This window comes from Corvus cornix, chromosome 2, assembly GCF_000738735.6.
Source record: "Corvus cornix cornix isolate S_Up_H32 chromosome 2, ASM73873v5, whole genome shotgun sequence".
NCBI classification, from domain to species: domain Eukaryota; kingdom Metazoa; phylum Chordata; class Aves; order Passeriformes; family Corvidae; genus Corvus; species Corvus cornix.
Window position 1 is genome coordinate 141,231,108 of NC_046333.1, and position 16,249 is coordinate 141,247,356.

General features: G+C 34.7%; 1 protein-coding gene across 2 annotated transcripts in view; it reads right to left on the reverse strand.

The window, feature by feature from the left end:
* TAF2 (TATA-box binding protein associated factor 2) overlaps positions 1–16,249 on the reverse strand; it is a 61,109-nt gene that overhangs the window by 23,621 nt on the left and 21,239 nt on the right. For both annotated transcript variants that reach the window (XM_010404820.4, XM_019289162.3), the window contains exons 10-20: positions 16,161–16,246; positions 14,761–14,896; positions 13,574–13,728; positions 11,304–11,418; positions 11,094–11,203; positions 10,354–10,419; positions 8,151–8,403; positions 4,600–4,740; positions 3,150–3,260; positions 1,624–1,817; positions 938–1,077 (exon numbers count right to left, since the gene is read on the reverse strand). In XM_010404820.4, the coding sequence (XP_010403122.1) occupies positions 938–1,077; positions 1,624–1,817; positions 3,150–3,260; positions 4,600–4,740; positions 8,151–8,403; positions 10,354–10,419; positions 11,094–11,203; positions 11,304–11,418; positions 13,574–13,728; positions 14,761–14,896; positions 16,161–16,246 (1,507 nt within the window). The remainder of the gene's footprint in view (positions 1–937; positions 1,078–1,623; positions 1,818–3,149; positions 3,261–4,599; positions 4,741–8,150; positions 8,404–10,353; positions 10,420–11,093; positions 11,204–11,303; positions 11,419–13,573; positions 13,729–14,760; positions 14,897–16,160; positions 16,247–16,249) is intronic.

Below are 16,249 nucleotides of genomic sequence, written 5' to 3' on the forward strand. Positions count from 1 at the left end.
AGTCTTTGGATAGAATAACAGGAGTAATGTCAAAGTAATACAGCCCTTAAAAAAGGGAGAAAACAATTATTCATGTAACAAGCAAAGGAAACTCTCCTTTACCCTGAAAACAAAACAAACCCATGAAATCTGAGACAGAATAATTAGAAATCTACATCCACCAGTCTGCTACAGAGGAAGAACTGAAGGATTTGGCCACTCTGAAAGGTATAAACCTTCAAACACAAAAGTATTACAAATCTGCTGAACAAAGAAAGACTAACCCAAATAAATGAACGGGGCAATATAATACTAAATTAACTTTATGGAATGCAAATCACTGAAGCTGTAATTTCTAACTGCATTAGAAATCTGTCAGGATTGAGTTTTAACTACAATACATTTAAGAAACTGCCCCGTTTGATTTTTTTTTTCATGGACCGGCAATAGTCAACTTGGATAAAGGCAATATTAAAAGAATGTAAACATCTCACAAACATAAGCTATGCATAAGGAATGGCAAAACATAAATATCTCTACAATAATCTGTTTCCAATATTTATAACCATAAAATGCATGCAAAAAGCACAATAAAGATATTAGGAAAAAGGTAAAGCAAAATCAAGGACTTTGACTAGAAATTATGGCTGAAATCAACTAAATCAAAGTCACTGAAGTGTTCAAGAGAAATTACCAAATCCCCTTACTGCCACTTATTATTTCAAAACTTTGGTATCTGATTCAATTTGCAAAGCACTGAGAAACAATGTGCAGCACATCTTCATCACACTTATACTTGCTGGGACAAAGCAATAATAGAAATCTCAGTTTCTTATTAATACAGCTGTCATCATACAAGCTCTTCTGGTGGACACAATTTCAACCTAATATTAATGAGGTAAGCCCTACATTTGTATGAGAATTGTTAAAAAATGTCAAAATACTTGGAAAAAAGTACCTTTTGTGTAGTCAACGACAGCCTCCAATGCTGCTATTCGTACATCTACGAAGTGCCCGTATTCTGCGTACGACTTGAAGAGAGCAGGATCACTTGGGACATGACCATTCTTCTGAAGCACTCGAATAGCTTTTAAACAGCTAGACATGGTAGAAAGAGAAAATTTACATCAGGTTTATGAAATACCAGCCAAGAAAAACAAAACTACCTTTCCCCAAATTGAATACTGAAGATCTTCTGAATTATGTTATCCATATTAACATGATTTCCATGTTACAATTATTTTCACAGCATTAACATACAGCTCTTATTACCTCTGAATCAGGCAGAAACACAAATTAAATTCTCCACCCTGTCAAATCCATTGCTTGGTTTCAGTAAAGCCATAAAAATTTAGAGAAAACACAGCTCAGATGATGTGTGTGCTCTACAGTTACTGTTACAAGGCAAAACTTTCATAAATGTTCTTCTTAAAGAGGCATGGCATGATCAACCTGTTATTAAAAGTCTACACTGACAGAAATTAATGCTGAAAAATAAAGCAATCAAGACAAACTTGCATTTATCAGCTTTTGAAACTTGAAAGGAATTTGACATTTAAGATTAAGACAAACAAGCTAAAATCTCAAAAGCTAACTACAGAAAGGTACATAAAACCCAAGAAAAGTAGTGTCATTAAACCCTACCTGACTGTAATAGTATGTCTGTAACTGGGAAGAAGCTTCTCCATATTCAGAAAACGGGTAATTTCCTCAAGAATAAGTCGTACATCAGGATTTAAGTTATCCAATGTTCGAACTTCATTGTTCACACTGACTGCAGGAGTTACAGAGTTGGCTAGGGCATCAATCAGCTCAGCACGATAGTAGTTGTCTGAAAACTAAATAAAACCAACATTTAACACAAGAAAATATAATGATATATATTCTTTCAAAGCTAAGAAATGCTTAAACTCTGTTACAGAACAGATCTTAAAGCCGAGACAGTGGGAAACACTGCATGAGAAAGCAAAACAGGAAAACATTAGTTCTGAAAATCATACCATTAATCCAGCCAGCAACTTCATGAGCTTCTGAAGTGAACTAATGAGCTCACTGCTGCTTAGTGAAGAAAATCTCGCTTCTTCATCCACCCCTCTTACCTGGGCTCGTAGTTTCACCCCTTCTGTTATGCTGGCCTTTGCATCTGTTAGTTGTGTTAGTAAGCAGCAAAAAGTATAAAAATAAAATTTACAAAAGCAGAAAGAAGTACTGGATTTGAGTGTTAAGTTACTTTAACCTAAACAAGCCCCACATCTGTCAGATCCAGCAGAAGATGTCAAGCATGTGCAGAAGGGACGTGGAAAAGTGAGGCTGGATCTCTCCCTCAGTGGTAAGAAGATGTCAGACACCTCACCCCTTTCTGTGACTACTGATTCATGTGTCCAACTCTCTACCTCTCCACCCTCCATCATCCTTATTTCAGTAATAAGCAACAAGTGTTGTTACAGTATGTGTTCTACACACAAGAAAAAATTAGGCTTAAGACACATCAGACTGGTTCCACTTAACTTTGGATACTTAATTGGGAAGATTATGATGGGCTCCGAGCTAGAATTCTCTATCATCTCAGGATCTCAAAGGTCATCTAATCCTCCTTCAGAAGTGGTCTGTGTGGGAAGGAACTTGAGGTGACATTTCCAACCCAGATGTTTCAGTTTAGTGATGGAACAATATTAACCTGTGGTTCAGCTGCTATTTAACTAGATGAAGACAATCCAGTTCTGTGAACTAGAACTGATATTCAAAACACAGAAACCCAGAGTCCTGTATATTGTTAAAAAAAGATTATTTCCTTTCTTTGCTCTTTCAAATAGTCTTTTCAAGGTCAAAAAACCATCATAAAAACCAGTGCTTAACTTTGCATGCTACATTCTCTCCAAACACTTGGGTATTTTTAATGAAAAAGAGTAAAGCAAGGAAAGTATGTGTGCCACAGGCAGGTCCTTAGTAAGTCAAACAAGCACACAGAGCTTGAAATATCCAAGAAGTGCCACCATAGAATGTCAGTTACAGAACATTCTCTAACATTTACCATTTAGTTTAGCACATCACCTTTGCATCAACTCTGAGCCAGGTATTTACAGTAGTGGTATCAAACGTCATGCAGGTATTAACTAAAACTTTTTTCAACAAAAAAAGAAGTAAGAGATTAAAATAAACACAGTCTTTACCTTATTCTTCCTGTTATCGTTATACTTGATCAAATCCAAAATAAACATTAAAACCTCCTTAGGACAAAGGTTGTGAACATCTCTCAGAAGGGCCATGGCAACAGGCATAGTCTGTGTAATAAAATTAATACTAACATCACTCTTTACATTAAGGAAATGATAGTTATACACTGGAAAGAGGTACATCCTGAAAATCAGCAATTAACAAATTTACAATAGCAAGTGTCTGAAAAGTTGTATTTACATACTTTTTGAAAGTATAATTTTCAGATCAAATAAACTATGTAGTTATTGTTCAGTAATTAGTGACAGTACAGCTATTTGGAAAAAAAAAGAAAAAGTATATCCAAAACCAGACTCCCAAGTCAAGACACTATTAAAAAAGTATCAAATGAAAACCAGTGATACGCAGAAAATGATGATGGAATTTATTTTGAGATAGACACTGAATTTGAGTGTTTCATGTAGACACAATGTCTAAGCTTCCACTTTGACTGAGACATATAGACCCAACAGGGTCAATGAAGCCTGAAGAATTACTAGCCAGACAGGTGCTACTCTGACTAGGTATTTATTTTAGAATGAGCTAAGCAGATGTCTAGGCTCCACTTGACATAGATTTAGGAATCTTACTCTAGATAGTCAAACTTGGCACGCAGGATTAAAAAGGGAGAAAAATTGAAGATTTAGTGGTAAAGAATGAACAATGACAAAAAAAGCAGAAAAATACAAAAAGAAGGTCCAAGAATGACAGGAAGGATGAAACAGTTTTGGACAGAGTAAAAAACCAAAATTTGAGTCTTCTATAAAATCAGTAATACGAAATCTATGAAATAAGAACTCAATCACCCAGCAAAGTGAATCTTGAGAGAAAAACATTGTAATTAGTTTTGTTATCCAATGAACAACCAAAAATTATAGATTACAGTAAAAAACCTGTGCTAACACCAAAATAAGCAGCAGTGATATGTGATTTGATAACAGAAAGAAGAGGGCAAGAAGGATTATCCAATGTCTTGAACTAAAAAGCCCACCAATATAAGAATTTTAAGACTTTACTTGCGGTATGGTATAATTGCTATTAAAGAATAAAGGCAGTTGCTGAATTCACTTAAAAGATAAAATTAGTATCTTCCTTACAGTGTTATTTAAGAACGAGCTCAGAAATAATTACAAATAATTATTATATAATAACATAAAATTCTCCATTCTCCTGAAGAAACTGCTAATTTAACTTCAGCTACTCAGAAGAAATTACTAAATATTTGTTAATTGATTTTTTACTAAGAAGGAACAACTGAAGCCATATGAGAAAGAATTAGTTACTTTAACTTTTATTACAGAATAACTGAGGCTTGGGCGATCCATGTTCCTGTAATTGTCAACTGTGGGAACATTTTAGTATTTCGACAATTCTTTTAAAACATTCATTGAGAAAAATAAATTTTACCTTTTGAAGAAAGTAGCTTTGAAAGTTCATGAAGTTGTTGGTCTTCACAATGTTTGGACAAGTCTTACAACAAAACATTCGGGTAAAGAGTGACTTCATGGCTGGTGGTCCCGTCCACGTACTTACCATGGAATTTGCAATCTGAGTAAGTAGGGGGGAAGGGAAACTGTATTAACATGACCACTGCAAGTTTAGTTTGGCTGTAAAAAAGTACACATTTCCCGTAATCAAAAAGGATAATTGCCAAGAACATTCTCTCCTTTAAACAGATAGTTACTTTCATGAGTGTACTATCTTATATTAGCTAAGTATTCACTGACATTCCCAATATATCTTCTCTACGTTAAAGGTAAGTTTTATGAAAATGGTTCCATTTGGAAGACATCTGCAACTAACTATCCTTCCATGATAAACTTCTGTTCTTAATTATTTTCTCTTCTATGTATTTTAGATGAAAATTCTCTGTTTACTATGCCAAGTTCTCTGACTTTACAGAAGCCAGTGATGGAAGGGGATTTTGCAATACCAACTTCCCAAATTTACCCTGCCAGTAACCTCAACCTAGACTTTAAAATAGGTCTCAGCCACCCTATGAATTAAAGACCACCTCTAAAATTAAGACAAGGCAGCTCCTTCTAACTTTAATTGTAATGCACTAAAAGACTGTGTACTGAGAACTATTTATTACTATAGTCTGCTTTGGTGCAAGGCAGTTAAGGTTCCACAAAGACAAAACTGCTTTTTGTGCCTTTCCAGCATCCTGGGTTTCATACATTTGCTGTATGGAGCACTGAAAGTCTGCAGACAAGGACACCTGTGTCTGCTGATGGTTAATCTGCCTGATGTGTGTGCACACAAACAAATGGTACCAATGCACCCTACAATGTAGCAGGAATTTCCATTGTTACAGACCCACCACAAACTAAGGAAAAATCTGTTTTCACAAAGAAAAAACTGAATTTGATGACTTCCTTCCAAATTATTTAGCTTGTTTCAAAGGTTATTGCATATGCATTAAGTGAAGGAAAAGCAAGAGGCTATCTGAACATGCACAGCAATCCATTTCACCATTGCTTTTGTGGAAGATGGGTGCTCTGTTACTAAAAACCATCTTCCCACTAATCCAGGCTTCAAAGGAAAGTTAGAGAGGGAAAATACTGCAGACAGGCTCGATCTTCCCTTTGCAATAACGGAAGTGTTTGAACTAAAGATGCAGGTACAGCTTTTTCTGAAAGCTACAATAATTCTTCCTGCAGATGAAGATTAATCCCGAAGACTGCTTAGAAACCATGATAAAGAACTTAAAACTGCAAATATGAAATTTATGTAGCAGTGTCCAATACAACTCAATCCCCAAAATATCAAAGTTTACTATGTTTACAAAATACTCACTATTCCATTAATATCAGGGTGTACATTTTTAAACATTAACTTCTTATTTTAAGCATTTCATTTCACAAAGTCCGTAGATGAACAACTATTTTCAAGTAAAATCAACAGTAGTTAAATCATCATCATTTCAGTATTTTTTTTGTCTTATAATGTGTTCCGACTCATTTGAATTTCTCTTTACTGACAGAATCTGATTTTTCTACTTATTCTACTGAGACATTACACACTTTGAACTAAATGAATCTGTGCATTCCCCACACAGTAACACAAGTGGTGTTTCTTGCATTATTTTTAGTTAAAAAGGCAGGAGGCACACTCCATTTCTGCATTCTCCATTCAATTTAGCACAGCACGAAAAAGTAGACTAAGGTGTAACTCTCATGCACATCTATGAAACTCCTCAATGTTTGGGAGGGAGAAGTTTGTGGTGGTAGTGTTCCTATCGTAAAGTTTATAGCACATCACCCACACTGCAATGGATCTGAACTGGGAAATCAGTTTGTGTACTCTCAGGAATTAAGATTGTGACATTATTTGCTGCTTTCTCTGTATTTTTGTCCTGAAGGACTCAGCACAGTGTGTGTGCATGTATCTTCACACATATCTCTTAATTTATCAATGAGGATTTAATATGTCACCTGGATACTTCATGGCTGAGAGACTGAAGTCTTTTTTACAATGAAATATACCAAGAAAGTGTAGTAAATTCGATAACTGCATTGTCACGTATAATTTCTCTGTCTCACATGAGTACACCAAGAACATTTGACAACAGTAACTGCAACCCAGCTAGAAACTGCAAACCAACAAAAAAGTACCCTCCTTCCGAATAACCACGAGTGACTTGGCTTTTTTCAATAAAGAATACAGATCCTGAATATTTACAAGCTGAGAAAATTAAACTCAATGACAATAGGAAGTTACTCTCATTAATGTCCTGATGTTGGAATAAGTAATAGAATGTATTACACTTTCCTCCCAGGTAACTTACATAAATATATCTACAACTCTGTTCTGCCATGCTACTTCACCTTCATTTAATGTCACAGCCAAACTTTTTGCTTGCCTTATTATCTTCTTTTCTGTAAGTCAACCACCTTATCCATAGACCCAAGATTTTCCATACAATTACAACTGAACAAAACCAGCAATGATTATCTGCAGCCCAACTGCCTAAGAAGTTAAAGACAGAAAAAAACTATTGCATTTAAATATTGCAACAACTGCTCTTTTAATATTTACCTGTGCAATATACACTATTAGATATTCCAAGTGAATTCATCATGAAAAGTGCATATTCTAAGTCAGATACTGGCAGCACCAACACTAGCACATACACTGGCAGTTTTACATCAGTGCTTCATAATATTAAAATAGTTTGTCAAAAACATTTGGATTTTGATTTTCAAAATATGGCCAAACATTTTATTTCTGTATGGGAATGAAATTATTCCCAACAGGTACACAGCAGAAAGCAAGCTCTATGACAATAATCTGAACTCTACAAATTGGCAATCAATGTCTTCATGTCCATAAAAGTATGTCACCAACATGTCATTTTTAGAAATTCTTGTTTTTCTGTTATTGTAAAATTAGGGTTTTACTCATTTTTATTCTTAATGCTAATTGTATGTCTAAGAAAAAAAAAGATCTTCCTTTTTCAAGGCAATTATTTGGCTTCTTAATATTTAATTGTGGCCCAACTTGATGTTTATTTTGTGACCTTATTCAATCTGAAACAACATAAAGCAGCAATCTGAATTCCAATTAGAAAAAGATGAATTTCAGCACTTCAGAGTTCTCAACAGACTGGCCAAGGAACTTCCCAGTAAAATAACAAAAAATATACTTTGGTTCTGAAAAAAAATTAAACAAAAGTCTTTTATTTCTGCCACTTAATGAAATCTGGAAAAATCCCTTGTGGTTTTCATGTCTGACATCTCAATTTTGACCATTATGAAAGCTTTCTGCAGTCTCCATTTACAGACTAAAATAATACAACTTTTCTTTCAAATCAGTCATGTTAAAAATACTTGGCAAATAAATTTAAGAAGTTAAATATCAAGCCAATTTAGGAACTGTGATGAGTTCTGACCCATTTTCAGCCATTTACAAAGTCTAGTGGATTTCTTCCCTTACTCCCATCCACACAACCTCACCTTTGCAAGGCAGAAGCAGGCCAGCATTCTCACCCGGTAGAAACACTGTTCCTGCTCCAGGATATCAGTCAGTGCAAGCCGTGATGCTGGAGTAGGGAACTTTTCCAATGCCAGAATGGCTTCTTCTTGTGCCACCACATCTCTCTCATATCGCAGCTGATACTGCCACATGAAATCAGACTGCTCAAATTCCACCTTCCTCAGTACTGACATATCGGGATCTATCCTTATCCAGAGCAAGGGGGAATCAGCACTAAGACAGACATGAAAAACAGTAATAGCTTATAAAATTTCAAGACTACAGAAATTCTAAAGATCTCCTAACTTGTTATGAGTTATTTGTAAAGTATTTAAATTCAAAGAACTATAACAGAATATAGGTTAGAGGGAACTCTTGAAAGTCTCTGGTCCAATCTCCTGCTTCCAGGATGGCAATTCTATAGCCTCCCAGGGCAATCTGTCCAAACCTCTAATACATCAAAGTGAACACTGTTTTAGTATTTTCAACCTACAGATCTCTGTTTATGGTAAACTACTGTATAATCTCAGTGTATTTAATTCTACTTCCTCAGTTGCAACAATTTTCCTAACTGATAAGTACTTTATCACCTTCTAAAGGTTAGGACTACCAAAAAAAAAAAAATCCAAGAAAGAAAATCTGGTGGTAAATACACTTTTTTTTAATCAATAGATGTGAAACTCCTTTACAACCACTCACATGCTATGATGAAAGCTGACAAGGGTAACGATATAAATGATGATAAAAGTGAAAGTATTAACCAACAGGATTAAAATTATGCTACAGACAGAATAACCCAGTTGTATTCCACCCAAACAAGCATTTTACGCTTTAGTAAAAAAAAAGTAATACACTTTAGTATTCACACAGCACCATGACTGCAGAAATAATTTATGGAAGCAAGAAGCACGAATTATGCAATACATTCTCTTAGTCATTTTTCCACATAAAAATCACAACCCCAAAATACCGACATGGCATTAGGAGAGTTTGGAATGATGAAAAGGGCATAATTATAAATATGATGTGTATTTCTGAATACATTTGTAGAAAAACTAGAATTACCATCAAGATAGTAGCTAGAGAAGAAAAGACAGTGAAAGTGTGTATACACAAGACTTAGAAAATAGGATAGAATGTGTATTATCATACATGCTTGCAGCAGAGGAGTCCAAACCAGACAACAGAATGACCATGCCACAGATTAGGTTATCAGATAAAGTGCAAGTGGCTTGCATAAAATTCTATACCAGTTCAAAGGTCATTCTAAGATCCCTGAAGTCTCATCTCAGGATAATACAGCAGGGACCTGAGCATAATTGATCAAAAATACTCACAAATATTTAGGGTAATTATCCTTTAATACAATTAAAATTATTCCTATTTCCAATGTCATACGAAAATGACAGCAATAACTTGCTCAATGTAAGTACGTCATAAAATTTTTTCTCATCATGTATTAGATGAGGTTAAATTTTGAGAATCTGCAACATTTTTAAGGTGAAGCAATCTATCCTTCAAAGAGCCACCACTGGCTTTCAAGAGCAGATTATTTACTTCCCTCATCCAGAAAACAAGATACCAACACCTTCACTATTTCTGAGGGCACTACTGGTTCCAAGTCAAGGATGGTAAGGCAGGTATTTACACTGAGCAACAATTTGCTTCCAAAGATCTTAACAGTTCCAACTGAAATTAATGACAGTGTAGATTTCAGTGTGAAGCACCTCATCATTATTTTTAATCTAGAAGAATTCTTTTGTAATTACAGATTTCAGGAACTTGTCTGTATTAGTGGCAGTTAAATGGTCTTCATCAAGATCCAACAAAAATGGCTCTTAGTTTCAAACAAATTCTTGTTTACATTTTACCTATAAAGTCAGCTGAAAGGTATCATTGGAAATGTATTAGAGTCAAGTAATTTATTGCATCACCCTACCATGCCCAAGTTTTTTTTATAAAATCTGATTATATTGGTCAACCTGTACTTTTTACACTTTGCCAGCATTTCCCCAGCTACAGCAAAAAAGTCTCAAAGAAGACAAAGAAATGTGGGATAGTTTTGGAAGTGGTCACTCATATAATGAAGTACAACATTATTATCCAATCCTTCAAAATAGCATGCTTTAGACAAGGGGAACATGGCTCAGACTCACACTGGGAAACTCCAACAAGCTAACTTACTCCATAGCAGAAAGGTCCATGTCCACCTCTTCTCCATTCATCAGTGGAATCTTTTTCTTCTTATTTCTATTAATAAAGAGAAAATAGAAAGAAAAAAAAGAAGTATACTTAGCAGACTGGCAAATATATGTTTATAAATGGAGTTAAGGACTGCAAAAAGTACTCTGTGTATTTAATCACATAAAAACATAATGCTCTCTCCAGCAAAAAATATTTACAAATTTGAGCTATGCATCCATTTCTATAATTTTTACTTCCACCATTTTTACAATTACACATAAACATAGAACTTTGAGAAGCAGAATTCAAAGTAATTATTAAAATGCATTAGAAAATGGAGAGAATCTATTTGGGAAGTATGTCACTTTTCTTGTTCCCTTGATTTACCAAATAGTCCTGGCACCCTCTTCACTTGAGGCACTCCTCTGGCCTACATTTGTCTTCCCTCTAATTTGTGGTTCCCATTCAAAGGCATTTTGAATAATTTGATTAATTAGAGTCTTCATTCAACTAATTCTACATAAATTAGGTCTTTATAAAAGTTTTACAAAATGACTTATAATTAAGAACTGTGTAAAGTCTCCTGCTGTCCCTAACAGTAAGAAATTTTCCACTTACATCACAAGTAAGTTTTATTTAGTAAGACTAAGAAAGAAAAAGAATATATTTATCACCAAATGCCCTGTATGTTTTCATACAGCCATACTAAAAATACCTGCAGTTAGTATTTTAGTTCTTACCTTCTGCTTTTAGAATGGCAAGGAATATCATGTTTAAGACTGTTTTCTTCAATCTGCAATGTATGGTTGAATGAGCCATCAAGTTCTTGCACTGTCACTTTAAGAGGACCCTTGAAGTTCATAAGATTTTGTTATTAACATTAAACCTATGCTTATTAATGTACACATCATACTTGTATGTGTAGGTAAAATATAGAAAATGGACCTTACCACGTATTTCTGAGTCCCAGGAGAGGTGTAATCTTGTTTTATTTCTAATTCCAATACATTCCGTTTTCTATTAAATGCAAAGCTACCATAAAATTTTACCACTCCACTCTGATCCCTAATAAGCAGTATAGGAATTCTAGTGCTCAATGCAATAGTTAAAAAAAACCATAATTCTCAATTCTTAACACTTGCTTTATGCTTCTTTATTCCTAGAATTACCCATTCCAAGAAAATCTGGAAATGAAAACACCCATGTTCATTCACGAAATTCTAGGGGTTTAGGTTCTTTAATGTCCAATCATGTTTCTTATGAAGAAAAACTGAAGTGCAATAAAAACCACCTAGTATGAAGAAATTCATTATGAAAAATTATTCTGGACTCCACCACATCCAATGTCCTTGGCATGCTCTCAGAGAAAGTAATTGAGTAAGACTTCAGTATATGGTTTGTTTTACTATGTATTTTAGTTAAATAAAACTAAGGGGAAAATGTAGACATTAGTTTGTTTTCTACCCACACTACATTTAACTCCATTATTTTATTGCAGTTTTTCAAACTGGGCCATGTGAGCATTCACATGTGTGTGTATATGAGTTCACATGCACATGAGAGTGTACAATATGAATGATAAAAAGTAACAATCTCACTCTACATTTTTGCCCGGGCAATGATTCCTTCAAGACAACTTTTCCTGTGAATAATTTAATCATTCATTTCTGTATGACAGCCATTACTACACCTTACTTATAGTAAACAAAAATACTAAAATGAAGCATTTTAGTGTAATGCACACTCTCACAAGTCTCTGACAAGCAAGGAAGGAAAATCTGTTCTTTCATGTACCAACATTTAAGGGAGGAGCTTCCATATTCAAAGACACTTCTTATCATACAGGGGTTATTAACTTTTCTCCCAAAATTTGGCCATTTGGCTAAATACCTCAGACTGGTTCTGTTTGTGGAGACTGCGTTCATGAAGCTCAGTGGTATCAGGTAAGAGTTTAAGACATTTTTAGTGGTTTATTCAGCACAAGGTTTAAACTCAGCATCAACGCAGCCCTTGCTAACGGCAGAAGATAGCACTAGTTAACAGCAGTAACATCTCCTCCCAAACAACATAGAGACCTGCTACGATCTCACAAGGTGGAAAATCTACTGCCACAGGAATAGCAGGGTTTGAAGCATGGCAGGCAGGTTGCAATCATAGGATTAGATGCAAGTTACAGTTAACAGGATCAGCCTTGGGGCCAAAGTACAGAGAAGGTGAAAAAATCCCCAAATGTATGAATTACAATTCTTTCTTCCTTACAGAACAGATGTAGTTAAGATTCCTCCAGCTCTGATAGTAACACTGACATTTAGATGTAGCTGCAGTGTGAAAATATGTACATAATACAGCTCCTATTTTTCTCAAATGCTTGGCACAGCGAAGTATGGAAATTAGAATAATGTGTATGTATACTTTATGAATACTTCTGATGCAAATAAAATACTAACCTCTCAAATTACTCTATAAATACTAATTATACAGTGCTTTTTAGTTAAGATATTCAGATGCATGAACATTGTTAAGTCAGCTCAAATACCTACTTTTGTTTAAGGTATGTTTTTGCTGCAGTCACATACAATTCTAGCCTGGAGTCACATTAAATAAAACTAACAATTAAACCTCTTAAATGGAGCAACTTCAAATTTCCCCTCATATCAATACAAAATAAGAAACCCTATTTCTTGACTAATATCACTAAAATCTGTCTGTTGAAGAATCAACAGACAGAGGTTTATTTTACTTGCAATTGTACTATTAACACAAGCTACCAAGATATTAAAGTATATTGTAAACTAATAGTCTGTGCTTTAGGTTACTTATTTCATGGTGATTTACTGGAAATCACATATTAAAATGCACTAGACTATAGCATTTTCCATGTCCAACTTCAGCATATTTCTATGGGCAGTGTCCTCTGGAATCCTTTTAGTATAATTTGGCCTTAAATTCCAGCAGAGTTCCTGTGCTTCTTTCAAAGGAAACCTTAAAATAATGAAATCCCTTCTAGTACAGAACATGCAAAAAAGCCAGCATAGTTCAAAGGACTATGAAAAGATTGTGAACCTGTGGTTCACATATACATCTAATTCACAGAATAATGTACTTCACTGTTTTATGCAAATGTGTTTCATACTCCTCTTCATGTTCCTTTGATAGTGCCAATTAAAAAACAAAATTCATTCTCCATATTAACAATCCAGACCAAGAATAAAAAGGATACACCCACTGCTTTATTAAAGGTTGGATGTCTTTGCCTGAGACATTTGAGATAGATTTCAAAAACCCAGATGTGGAAACCAACATCTGGCTCCACATGTGTGACTGGAACTTCTGAGATGAAGCAGTACTGGCCAGACTCAACAACTTGTTGAAAACCTAAAATGATAAAACGTTATTACTTTCCTTAAATACTTATATATACAATAAGCTTTTCTGTTTAGTTTCAGTTGAATTGCAACTAAAGGTCAATACACTCACTTTCTGATAAGCAGCTTTAAAAAAAGGTTTTCAAAATAAAGACATTACAGGGAAATTACTTGCTTGACCACATCAGAAATTGTGATTTTCAGTCCAAATGTATCTTCCTGGAAGTTACACATACATATAAATATACAAAATCAATTAGAAGATGATCAACTTTCAAAAATTATCTACAGTAAAAGAAATCACTGACTATATCTCCTTTTTCAGAAATGAAACATTCATTAGATTCTCTGCTGTATTTTCAACCTGACAACTACCTATAACAGCTCTAGCACAGTAACACACATTTTTCTTAAAAATAACCCCAAATTGAGGAAAAAACCCCCAACCCCCCCAAAAACGTGAAGTTGATACGAAAATATTACTCAGTTTCTAACTGCTTATTTGTAGCACCATAGTCTTCCTAAGGTAAGTCACAAAAGATATTTAGTAAAGAAGAGAAACTACAGTTCTGCAGAAGTTCAGTATTTCAGAATAAAATTACGATCTTCTATTCAAATGCTTCCTTTAATATAAGCATCTATGTTTCACCTAGCACTGAAAATTTTATATAATGGAGAGAGCTGAGGCTGGATTCTCATTATTGTCATAATTTATAATTTCATTAGATTACCTCACAGCAACACCAGTTAGGGACAGTAAAACAGGCTCTCAGTGTTAACAACTGATCAAAATAACTCAAACCAATGAAACACCCTAAGATTAAAGAGAATATGCAGAATATAAAAAGCTTTGTAAATTATGCTTAAGAAAAACAGCTAACTTCATCCTAACTCAAAAGACCTAACATTTGTTCAATCCTGCTAAAACTGATGGAATCCTATGATGACCTGTTCTGTTTTTCTCTGAACTCCATTTAAAGAACAGAAATGCAACTGAAGACAAAGAGTTTTCTATATTCCACATAATCATTTAAATACCTACCTGTAACATGAACTCCATGCTAATTCTGTTCTCAATCAGTCTCATAACAAGATGTGCTTTACACTGGAACATAGTGTAATATTCCCAGGACAGTGTATGAGGGTGTTTGATAGAAAAATGTAAATGTGATGCAGGGCTGAAAAAAAAAAAAATCAAAAAAAGCTCTCTATTTTTCATTTATTGAATGAAACTTAAAATGTAACCCAGCAACCAAGCTTAGAGCTGCACCAACTTAAGACTTCTTGTATTGCTTTTTGTTACAAATTATGGCATGCTTAAAATGACCACTCACTTGTCCAGAGAGGTGACAAGGGTGTATGTACCTGGCATTCAGCAAGTACTGTACAGAGATCAGTGGTACATGATAGCTACTTGATAGGCAATCACTGAAGTTCTCCTTATCACAATTCTCCTGTTATTTTAGATACTTCTCTGTTCTGAGGTAGGGAGGGGCTAGCAACCATGGAAGAATTGAAATTCAAGGAGGAAACTGAGGTTGTGGCTCAGACATTATATAATAATTTGGTCTCAGTATAAAAAGTATTTATCCAGCTTCAAATTATACAGTTGATTGACTTCTGTAAAGTTCTTTTCTTGCAAATTACAACTGAGCCAGGACCCACATTCTCGGCCTTCTTAAATTTACTAAGTGTTGATTGATTTTGGTACTGGTTACATTACTTAACAGCAAAACAACTCCTTGTGAGGCTGTGTCATAACTGGATCAATTTATGCAAGAAAATAAAAACCCAGCAAAGCTTGTCACTGAAACCCAGATCCACTTAGTGATCTGACATTTAGCAATATTTTTCTACCTCCAGTGGTTAGTACTACTCAGTGGGAGAATTACAGGAGAGGGAAGAGGAATCATTCTAAACTAGACATACTGAAGCTACAGATATCAGGCAAATAAAAACCCTGCCAGTTCACATTGGTAACTAATAGTACTTCACAGATGACTGACCTAATACTTTTTTACCCACAATATACTAAGAAATCTCAGTCTAAGACTACAAGGTGGTATCTGAGAGCAGAAAGAAAAAGGAGCAAAGAAACAGAAAGCTGATGATACCGTAAAAAAGCCTGAAAATTACTAACCACTCCAGAAATAGCTCACGTCAAAATTCTGGCTTCATGTTCTCTCTTATCCTCTTACTAAAAAGCAGTTTCATAACAGCATTAAAAACATTCATTATACTTAATTTCCTTTGAAATTCACATTGAAAGAAAAATAAAACAACAGGTATTACAATATACTCAAGATGTACTTTATGAGACTGGTAATACATGCCTTGGGCAGCTTGAGATCTTGGCCTTGTGCTACACAACACACCCAAGGCATATATTAATGGCCCCATAAAAACATACCCTGCAATAACTTGCCGCTTAAATAAACATACTTGTCTTTCTCTTTTCCTCCTCCGAATATTGGATGCAGTAAAACTCCACCAGTCTTCAGTTCATATGCCACGATTTGATCTAACTCCTG